This window comes from Anoplopoma fimbria, chromosome 10 (genome assembly GCF_027596085.1).
Source record: "Anoplopoma fimbria isolate UVic2021 breed Golden Eagle Sablefish chromosome 10, Afim_UVic_2022, whole genome shotgun sequence".
Lineage (NCBI taxonomy): Eukaryota > Metazoa > Chordata > Actinopteri > Perciformes > Anoplopomatidae > Anoplopoma > Anoplopoma fimbria.
In genome coordinates this window covers 24,627,869-24,639,878 of record NC_072458.1, presented here as the reverse complement: position 1 = coordinate 24,639,878, position 12,010 = coordinate 24,627,869, and the positions used below count along the sequence as shown (strand labels likewise).

Here is a 12,010-nt window from a genome sequence, read left to right as displayed (position 1 = left end):
TTGTATATACTACTTGTACTGCAGTATATACTATACTGCAGAGTATATACTACTTCAGTATATACTACTTGTACTGCAGTATATACTACTTGTACTAGCATCAGAGTTCTCCTTGTAGTTATACTATAGTTGTACTGCAGTATATACTACTTGTACTAGCATCAGAGTTCTCCTTGTAGTTATATACTGCTACTTGTACTGCAGTATATACTACTTGTACTAGCATCAGAGTTCTCCTTGTAGTTATACTATAGTTGTACTGCAGTATATACTACTTGTACTGCAGCAGTTCTCCTTAGTTATACATCAGAGTTGTCCTTGTAGTTATACTTGTACTGCAGTATATACTACTTGTACTAGCATCAGACTTGTACTGCAGTATATACTACTTGTACTGCAGTATATACTACTTGTACTGCAGTATATACTACTTGTACTGCATCATATTCTCCTTGTACTAGTATATACTACTTGTACTGCAGTATATACTACTTGTACTGCAGTATATAGTTATACTTGTACTGCAGTATATAGTATACTACTTGTACTGCAGTATACTACTTGTACTGCAGTATATACTACTTGTACTGCAGTATATACTACTTGTACTAGTTCTCCTTGTAGTTATACTATAGTTGTACTGCAGTATATACTACTTGTACTGTAGTATATACTACTTGTACTACTACTTGTACTGCAGTATATACTACTTGTAGTTCTCCCTCCGGCCCAGCAGACGTCGCTGTTCTTTCCCGCCGCTTCGCTCTCCTCCTGCGTGTGTCGGCGCCCCGCAGGCTCTCTTTGTCAGAAAAGGAGCAGAATGTGCGCCGTGCGGCTGCTGCGGGGCTCGGTGCACCAGCGGCTCTGCGCCGCCGCAGAAGACGTTCTGCTGCGGGTGGAAAGAGGAGAATGTTGGGCCGAACTCCCGGCGCTCAGAGCGCTGCTCACCGAGCGGCTGACGGCGGCTGCGGAGGAGATCGTCGGTCTGCTGGAGGAAACCGTGGCGGAGTACGAACACCGAGCGGAGCGCTCCGAGCGGGAGGTCTGCCGCCAGAGGAGGCTGCTGGAGGCCGTGCTGAAGCCCGAAGTCCGGCTGCAGCGAGCAGGTCGGGACCACCGGGGCCACCGGGGGGCCACCGGGGGACTACCGGGGGACTACTGGGGGGGGACTACTACTGGGGGACTACTGGGGGACTACTGGGGGGGGGACTACTGGGGGACTACTGGGGGACTACTGGGGGGCTACTGGGGGACTACTGGGGGGGGGGCTACAGGGACTACTGGGGGACTACTGGGGGACTACTGGGGGGGGACTACTGGGGGGGGACTACTGGGGACTACTACTGGGGACTACTGGGGGACTACTGGGGGGGGGACTACTGGGGGACTACCGGGGGACTACCGGGGGGGCTACAGGGACTACTGGGGGACTACTACCGGGACTACTGGGGGCTACTGGGGGCCAGGGACTACCGGGGGACTGGGGGACTACTACAGGGACTACTGGGGGGGGACTACTGGGGGACTACTGGGGGCTACCGGGGGACTACCGGGGGACTACCGGGGACTACTGGGGGCTACCGGGACTACTGGGGGACTACTGGGGGCTACCGGGACTACCTGGGGGGGGACTACTGGGGGGACTACTGGGGGCCGGGGGACTACTGGGGGACTACGGGGGGACTACTACTGGGGGACTACGGGGACTACCGGGGGGACTACTGGGGGACTACTGGGGGCTACCGGGGGGGCTACGGGACTACTGGGGGGGGACTACTACCGGGGGGGACTACCTGGGGGACTACCGGGACTACCGGGGGGGACTGGGGGGGGGACTACTGGGGACTACCGGGACTACTGGGGGACTACCGGGACTACTGGGGGACTACTGGGGACTACTGGGGGACTACTGGGGGGCTACCTGGGGACTACCGGGGACTACGGGGGGGGTACTGGGGGCCACCGGGACTACCGGGGGTTACGGGACTACTGGGGGACTACGGGGGGCTACCTGGGGGGACTACCGGGACTACTACAGGGGGGGACTACCGGGACTACGGGGGGACTACCGGGGGTTACCGGGGGGGACTACCGGGGACTACCGGGGGTTACCGGGGACTACCAGGACTACCGGTAAATAGATTGAAATAAAAGCAGCAGATCCATATGTGTTGTTGTGTCTCCTCAGACTGTCTGCAGGAGCTGACCCTGAACCATAGAGACCTCCAGCCTTCAGTGGACCCTGCAGACCTGAACCACAGAGACCTCCAGCCTTCAGTGGACCCTGCAGACCTGAACCACAGAGACCTCCAGCCTTCAGTGGACCCTGCAGACCTGAACCACAGAGACCTCCAGCCTTCAGTGGACCCTGCAGACCTGAACCAGGCGGCAGCTAAACCCGTGGACAGCGATGCTTCCTGCCCGTCTGCGCTTCACTCTCCTTCTCCTACCGGCGATCCGCCCGCCTCGCCGAGCAGCTCGGCCGTCCACAGCGACTGTGTTCCAGACAGGAAGTGGACCGGACGCGGTCAGACTCTGAGACCTTCGTGGAAAAAGAAGCGAGGACGGCCGCCGCTCGCCATCAGGAACAAACGGAAGAGGTCGACTCCGGCTCAGAGCTTCAGCTGTTACGCGTGTGGACGCTCTCTGCAGGGGAAAGGCTTCCTGCTCAAACACGTCCTGCAGGTCTGCGCCAAGGACTCGGACTGCTGCTGCGGCTTCTGTGGCGAGCGGTTGGACTCCGCTGCCGACCTGACGGCTCACCTACAAACACACCAGGTGAAGAGTAAAACCTGTTCTTTCTGCGGGAAAACCTTCCAATCAATTCTGGCACAGGAGCTGCACATGCGTCTGCACACCGGAGAGAAACCGCACAGCTGCGACATCTGCGGAAAGAAATTCAGCCAGAAAGGAAACCTGTCGTCACACATGCGCATCCACGCCGCAGAGAAACCCTTCAAGTGTAAAGAGTGCAGCCGGGCCTTCTATCACATGACGTCTCTAGAGCGCCACATGCAGGACCACAGCGGGCAGGAGGTGCACTTCTGCAGCGTCTGCGGTCAGGAGTTCAGGATGCGGCGCAGCCTGCGCCGACACATGGCAACTCATCAGAAGGAAGCCGTGGACAAACCGAAGAGACGCCGCAGCTCGCTGCGGTCCTTCCACTGCAAAGCGTGCGGAGACGCCTTCGACAAGAGGACCTTATTGGTGGAACATGTGGAAACTCACGTGCAGGACCCGGACTGCTGCTGCGGACTCTGTGGACACCAGTACGAGTCCGCCGCCAGCCTCGCCGCTCACCTGCACTCCCACCGCGAGATCGGCAATACCTGCCACGTCTGCGGGAAGTGCTTCAGTGCTCAGGCGGCGCTGCTGATGCACATGAGGATCCACACCGGAGAGAAACCGTACTCCTGCAGCTCCTGTGGGAAGAGCTTCAACCAGAGCGGCAACCTGAAGACGCACCTGAAGACCCACACCGGGGAGAAGGCGTTCTCCTGCAGCCTCTGCGGGAAGGGATTCACCCAGAAACAGACTCTGGACACTCACGTCCGCTTCCACAACAAAGAGAGACGCTTCCTGTGCCAAGTGTGCGGGAAGGGCTTCATGCAGGAAGTGGACCTGAAGAGACACATGCTGATCCACACCGGAGAGAAACCGTACAGCTGCCGGGTCTGCGGGAAGAGCTTCCAGGCCAAACGGTCGCTCAACGGTCACTTCAAAGTCCACACGGCTGAAGGGGGGGGGTCGGGCCCAGAGCCGGATCAGACCTCAGATCAGCAGAGGACGGACGGTCTGTACTCGGGCTTCATCCATCTGTAGAACCTCAGAGGACCGACTGAGACCAACAAGGTCCAAGTTCACTTCAACAACTCTACTGTCTCACTGCCACCGCAGTACTAGTGAGTACTAGTCAGTACTCGGTACTAGTGAGTACTAGTCAGTACTGTACTGTTTAGTTCATTCACAACATTAATCAATAAAGTTATAGTGAAGAACTTCCCCCCCCATCAGTGATTGTAATTAAAAATACTTTTATACACAGACTTTGTTGATGTGTTTATGTCTGCCAATGAGCTCGCCACATCCTTCTCTTTACAGTGACTGTTTAGGGGCGGAGTCTCTTTAAGGTCACTGTAGAGGGTGGAGTCTCTTTAAGGTCACTGTAGAGGGTGGAGTCTCTTTAAGGTTAAGTCTCTTTAAGGTCACTGTAGAGGGGCAGAGTCTCTTTAAGGTCACTGTAGAGGGGCAGAGTCTCTTTAAGGTCACTGTTTAGGGGCGGAGTCTCTTTAAGGTCACTGTAGAGGGGCAGAGTCTCTTTAAGGTCACTGTAGAGGGTGGAGTCTCTTTAAGGTCACTGTAGAGGGGCAGAGTATCTTTAAGGTCACTGTTTAAGGTCACTGTAGAGGGGCAGAGTCTCTTTAAGGTCACTGTAGAGGGGCAGAGTCTCTTTAAGGTCACTGTAGAGGGGCAGAGTCTCTTTAAGGTCACTGTAGAGGGGCAGAGTCTCTTTAAGGTCACTGTAGAGGGGCAGAGTCTCTTTAAGGTCACTGTAGAGGGTGGAGTCTCTTTAAGGTCACTGTAGAGGGGCAGAGTCTCTTTAAGGTCACTGTCTCTTTAAGGTCACTGTAGAGGGGCAGAGTCTCTTTAAGGTCACTGTAGAGGGGCAGAGTCTCTTTAAGGTCACTGTAGAGGGGCAGAGTCTCTTTAAGGTCACTGTAGAGGGGCAGAGTCTCTTTAAGGTCACTGTAGAGGGGCAGAGTCTCTTTAAGGTCACTGTAGAGGGGCAGAGTCTCTTTAAGGTCACTGTAGAGGGGCAGAGTCTCTTTAAGGTCACTGTAGAGGGGCAGAGTCTCTTTAAGGTCACTGTAGAGGGGCAGAGTCTCTTTAAGGTCACTGTAGAGGGGCAGAGTCTCTTTAAGGTCACTGTAGAGGGGCAGAGTCTCTTTAAGGTCACTGTAGAGGGGTCTCTTTAAGGTCAGTCTCTTTAAGGTCACTGTAGAGGGGCAGAGTCTCTTTAAGGTCACTGTAGAGGGGCAGAGTCTCTTTAAGGTCACTGTAGAGGGGCAGAGTCTCTTTAAGGTCACTGTAGAGGGGCAGAGTCTCTTTAAGGTCACTGTAGAGGGGCAGAGTCTCTTTAAGGTCACTGTAGAGGGGCAGTCTCTTTAAGGTCACTGTTTAGGGGCGGAGTCTCTTTAAGGTCACTGTAGAGGGGCAGAGTCTCTTTAAGGTCACTGTAGAAGGGCAGAGTCTCTTTAAGGTCACTGTTTAGGGGCGGAGTCTCTTTAAGGTCACTGTTTATAATAATTAATGAATTTATGACCTTTGAGGTCTGAAAGTTATGACGAACATGAAGGAGCTCTAAAACCCGACCTGACATCTGAGTGTTCCATTCCACAAGTACCTTTATACCTGAAGTATCAGTAGTATCAGTTACTACTGATAATACAGATATAGAAATACTACTGTATCTTTATATCTGAAGTATCAGTAGTATTATCTGCAGTACTATCTTTAGTAGCAGTAGTATCTGTGTGCCCTCCAGTCCAGCAGGGGGCAGACTTCTCTCCTTATGCCCGCAGTGTGAACTTGGTGACCCGGGTGACACCCGCGTTGTTTTTCTTCCTTCTGGCCGGAGGACGGAGCTCCGGACCGGGATGTCTCTGACCGAATCCCCGCCGCGCTGCGGGCTCCGGGCCCTGGTGGCGTCGGTGTCAGAGCAGCTGACCCGGGTGGTGGAGGAGGTGATGAGGAGGCTGGAGAAGCTCAGCCGCTCCGGTGGAGGAGGAGGAGGAGGAGAAGGAGGAGAAGAAGGAGGTGCAGGAGGAGGAGGAGGAGGTGCAGGAGGAGGAGGAGGGAGGAGGGCAGGAGGAGGAGGAGGTGCAGGAGGAGGAGGTGCAGGAGGAGGAGGAGGAGGAGGTCACCGGCTGCTGCGGCCGCTGCAGCTGCTGCTCACCGAGCGGCTGGCGGCGGCGGCGGAGCGGATCGTGGAGCTGCTGCAGCGGGAGATGGAGGAGGACCGGCGGCAGCTGGAGCAGCAGAAGCGGCTGCTGGAGGCGGTGCTGGGCCCCGTGGTCCGCCTGAACCGGACCGGTGAGATGGACACCGACTATGTGCTATTTGTGTATCGGTCGGTGAGACGTCACTGATCCATTGACTTCTTGGTATTCAGCTGTAATCATCAGCCGAACAAAGTTCTGCTTCTCTTAAAAACATTTATATTAATATAGTAATGTTATATATAGTAATGTTATATATAGTATATATAGTAATGTTATATATAGTAATGTTATATATATAAGTAATGTTATATATAGTAATGTTATATATATAATGTAATGTTATATATATAATGTTATATATAGTAATGTTATATATAGTAATGTAATATATATATAATAATGTATATATATAATGTAATGTTATATATAGTAATGTTATATATAGTAATGTTATATATAGTAATGTATATATATATGTAATGTTATATATAGTAATGTATATATATAATGTTATATATAGTTATATATAGTAATGTTATATATAGTAATGTTATATATAGTAATGTTATATATATATATAATGTTATATATAGTAATGTTATATATAGTAATGTCATATATAGTAATGTTATATATAGTAATGTTATATATAGTAATGTTATATATAGTAATGTTATATATAGTAATGTATATATATATAGTAATGTTATATATATATATAGTAATGTTATATATAGTAATGTTATAATGTTATATATAGTAATGTTATATATAGTAATGTTATATATATATGTTATATGTTATATATAGTAATGTTATATATAGTAATGTTATATATAGTAATGTTATATATATAATGTTTATATATATATAGTAATGTTATATATAGTAATGTTATATATAGTAATGTTATATATAGTAATGTTATATATAGTAATGTTATATATAGTAATGTTATATATATAATGTTATATAGTAATGTTATATATAGTAATGTTATATATAGTAATGTTATATATAGTAATGTTATATATAATAATGTTATATATAGTAATGTTATATATAGTAATGTTATATATAGTAATGTTATATATAGTAATGTTATATATATAATGTTATATATAGTAATGTTATATATATATATATAATAATGTTATATATATAATGTAATGTTATATATAGTAATGTTATATATAGTAATGTTATATATATATATATATAGTAATGTTATATATAGTAATGTTATATATATAATGTTATATATATAATATATATATAGTAATGTTATATATAGTAATGTTATATATATATATGTTAATGTATATATATATAGTAATGTTATATATAATAATGTTATATATATAATATAATGTTATATATAGTAATGTTATATATAGTAATGTATATATATAATAATGTTATATATAGTAATGTAATATATATAATAATGTTATATATATAATGTTATATATAATAATGTTATATATAGTAATGTTATATATAGTAATGTTATATATAATAATGTTATATATAGTAATGTTATATATATATAATGTTATATATATGTTAATGTTATATATAATAATGTTATATATAGTAATGTTATTTATTAATGTTATAGTAATGTTATATATAATAATGTTATATATAATGTTATAATGTTATATATATAATGTTATATATAGTAATGTTATATATAGTAATGTTATATATAGTAATGTTATATATAGTAATGTTATATATAGTAATGTTATATATAGTAATGTTATATATAGTAATGTTATATATAGTAATGTTATATATAATAATGTTATATATAGTAATGTTATATTAGTAATATTATATAGTAATGTTATATTAGTAGTCTCCTCCTGTCAGCCGTTAGCGGTGCTGCTAACGTTACTAGCTCTCCTGTCCTAGTCATCAGTAAAACTTTATTTAACACTCTGATGGTTAATGTTAAACTGTGTTATTAATCCGTTGGGGGATCAGTACGGATCACAGATCCACAACGGTCCGTTAGACCGCTGACTCAAAACTGCAGATCTGAGTGAACTAAAAGTCTTTTTTTCTTCCAGACTCCATCAGGACGACCGAAAACAAACCAGCCCGCCCCCCCACGGCTCCGCCGTCAGAGGTCGGCCCCCCACGGTTCCACCCAGATCTGACTCCTCAGATGTCTCTGCAGCCGTCAGCGGCGACGACTCGTCCAGTTTTACAGAAACACTCAGGACAGACGGAGGACGACAGATGCGCCCGGCGGCGTCCTGCTGTCTGATCTGTGGAAAAACGTTCCGTCACAAAGGGAATCTGGTGAAACATGCGGAGACACACCCGGACCGCCCGGAGTGTAGCGTCTGTGGACAACAGGTCGCGTCCTCAGACGGTTTGTTGGACCATCTCAGGTCTCACAGAGAATCCGGCGGCTCGTGTGAAATCTGTGGGAAGACGTTTCAGAACATGGAGACGCACCTGAGGAGTCACACGGGAGTCAAACCGTTCAGCTGCAACGTCTGCACCAAGGGCTTCCCCCGACCCGGAGCGCTGAGGAGACACAAGAAGATCCACAGCAGGAGGACACCCGACATCTGTCCCCTCTGTGGACTGACCTTCACCCAAAACCAGCTGCTCCTAGATCACCTGAGGACACACGGAGACGAGGACGGAGATGAGGACGGAGATGAGGACGGAGATGAGGACGGAGATGAGGACGGAGACGAGGACAGTCAGTCTGAGACGCTGAAACAAAAGAAAGACCGAAGGCAGAGGTCTGGACAGAAGTCGTCTCCGGCGTCCTCGCTCTGCTGCAGAGTCTGCAGCGACTCCTTCCACAGCCGAGGGTTCCTGAGGAAACACGCCGAGACGCACTGCAGAGACGCTCAGAGCGTCTGTGGCGTCTGTGGACAGACGCTGGACTCACCTGACGGTCTGCTGACTCACCTGCAGTCCCACAGAGAGACCGGCGGGACCTGCAGCATCTGTGGGAAGAGTTTCCAGAACATGGAGACACACATGCGAAGCCACACGGGAGTCAAACCGTACCAGTGCCGAGTCTGCAACAAGCGCTTCCCCCGACCCGGAGCGCTGAGGCGCCACAAGAAGATCCACAGCGACGACCGGCCGCACGCCTGCCGGCACTGCGGGAAGACGTTCACGGAGAGCAGCGCCCTGAAGACTCACAGCCGGAGCCACTCACGGGAGACGGATGAGGACGCAAAACCTCCGCAGGACTCTCAGAGCGCCAAGTCTGAGACGGAGACGAGTCTAAGTGTCCAAGAGAACGCCACGGAGTCAACCCCGATGTCCGCCGGCTGTAAAGTCTGTGGAGAGTCTTTCCAGAGTAAAGGTAGTCTGAGGAAACACGCCAGGAGTCACTCGGCAGAGTCCGTCTGCGGCGTCTGCGGTGAAAGTTTACCGCCGACCGAGACTCTGACGGACCACCTGCAGACCCACAGGGACGCCGGTAAAATCTGTCACATCTGTGGTAAAACCTACCAGAACATCGAGACGCACATGCGGAGTCACACCGGAGTCAAACCGTACTGCTGCTCCGTCTGCGGTAAGTCCTTCCCGCGGCCCGGCGCCCTGCGGCGCCACAAGAGGATCCACAGCGGCGAGCGGCCTTACATCTGCGAGTTCTGCGGGAAGACGTTCATCGATAACGGCGCTCTGACGACGCACATCAGGAACCACACCGGGGACCGACCGGCGCAGCGTGTCTCCTGTGAGACCTGTGGGAGGAGCCTGGCGTCGGTCCACGTCCTGGAGGTCCACAAGAGGATCCACACCGGCGAGAAGCCGTTTCAGTGCCGCGTCTGCGGAAAAGCCTTCAGGCAGGTGGGAGGGCTGAACGCCCACATGCTGACCCACACCGGAGAGAAGCCGTTCAGCTGCAGCTTCTGCAACAAGAGCTTCAGCACCAAAGGATACTTGGAGACCCACATCCGCTTCCACAAGAAGGAGCGAGCGTTCAGCTGCCAGATGTGCTGGAAGGCCTTCGTCACCAAGAACGACCTGAAGAAACACCTGTTGACGCACAGTGGAGAGAAACCCTACGGCTGCAGAGTCTGTGGGAAGAGCTACCAGGAGAAACGCTCCAGAGACGTCCACATGAAGGTCCACATGAAGGTCCACCTGGACGCCCGGAGCACCAAAGAACCAATCAGGAGGCCGGACTTCATCCAGCTGTAGTTCAGACGGACAGATGTCTCCTTTTATAGCAATAAAATAAATAAAACACATATTCAGATGTTTTTCTAAGAAGAGCTGCAGCTAACGATCACATGACCACCAAACGATCAACATGGTTTAAAAACAGTTTTCTCATTTCTGTCCATCAGCTGATTGATTACTGACATTTATTCCAGTGGAGACACGAGGAGGAAAATACATAAATAGTTCTTAAAAAGAGAAAAAAAGGTGTTAAAAGGTTTTTTAAACGTACATGTTCATGGTTTAAACCAATAGATGGAATCAATCAGAATTACCCACAATTCATAGCAATCACCAGAGGAAACATGGAGACATGAAGGATTAAAGATGGAACAGAGATTATAATAAACAGATTTATTCATCAAACATTTCATTTAGTTATTGAAGCTGTTTTGACAAAAACAAATAAATAGAAAGATTCTAGAAGACGTTCAGATCAGAGAGTAAAGAATATAAATAAATAACCATGACTGTACTTAACATTTTGTGTCGTTGTCATGGTAACGTGGTATGTTGGTATTTACACCGTTTAAAACCCATTTACCAGCTGACGTCAGAGCCCTGAAGGTTCAGGGTTTAACACCAGGACTGGACCTGAGACTCTCAATGACTTCCTGTTTTTGTCTTTACAGCTGAGGTGTAAATTAAAATATATTCAAACTTTCAGAATAAAACGACTAATGTTAATTTTTATTGAGAGATACTGAAGTGAAGAATTTCTGTCTTTGATGCTAAAATGTTGAAATCTTTTTTATACTTTTAATTTAAAAAAAGTCAGAGACCAGGATTGTTTTGTGTATATATATATATTTATATAAAATATATATTTATGTATAAAATAAATATATAAATATATATATATATATATATATATATAAATATATATATATATATATATATATATATATATATATACGCCGTGGTGCGTTCAAGTCAAACCTTTTCTGTCAGACACAAGAACAAAAACATTTTTATTAACAGGAGAGTGTGGGAGGAAGAGAGTGTGTGTGTGTGTGTGTGTGTGTGTGTGTGTGTGTGTGTGTGTGTGTGTGTGTGTGTGTGTGTGTGTGAGATCATTTCCAGTAAAAGGTACAGAGAGGGAAACACTGTGTGTGTGTGTGTGTGTGTGCGTGCGTGTTACAAAGTGACTTCCTGGTCCACCGGGTGCATCCTGTTAAAACACACTCAGTGGGTCATGTTTGTGTGTTCATTAACTTTATTAACAACAGACGCACACATACACACACACATACACACACATGATGTGTTTTACATGATACAGATTGAAGACAGAAACATGAACAGACTTTTGTGGGTGAGAGATCAAATAAACACAAAACAAGTACTACAATAAGTACTCACTATCAGAACCAGTATGTGGAGGAAGTATTTAGATACTTTACTACAGTCAAAGTACTAATTTCACACTGTAAAACTACTAATACCACACATTAACAATATTACCATTAGTACTAATACACTAATATTAACATTAGTAATAATACATTAACAATATTAACATTAGTAATAATACATTAACAATATTAACATTAGTAATAATACACTAATAATATTAACATTAGTAATAATACATTAATAATATTAACATTAGTAATAATACACTAATAATATTAACATTAGTAATAATATTAACATTAGTAATAATAATATTAACATTAGTAATAATATAATATTAACATTATAATACACTAATAATATTAACATTAGTAATAATACATTAATAATATTAACATTAGTAATAATACATTAATAATATTAACATTAGTAATAATACA

At 45.8% G+C, this 12,010-nt stretch overlaps 1 protein-coding gene across 1 annotated transcript; it reads left to right on the top strand.

The window, feature by feature from the left end:
- Positions 1–805: 805 nt before the first annotated feature.
- Positions 806–10,875, top strand: LOC129097001 (zinc finger protein 26-like). The gene is made up of 5 exons (XM_054605672.1): positions 806–1,106; positions 2,189–3,818; positions 5,639–5,778; positions 5,919–6,093; positions 8,081–10,875. The coding sequence occupies exons 1-5, from the start codon at positions 821–823 to the stop codon at positions 10,191–10,193; spliced, it is 4,344 nt and encodes a 1,447-aa protein (XP_054461647.1). The 5' UTR covers positions 806–820; the 3' UTR covers positions 10,194–10,875.
- Positions 10,876–12,010: the final 1,135 nt, after the last annotated feature.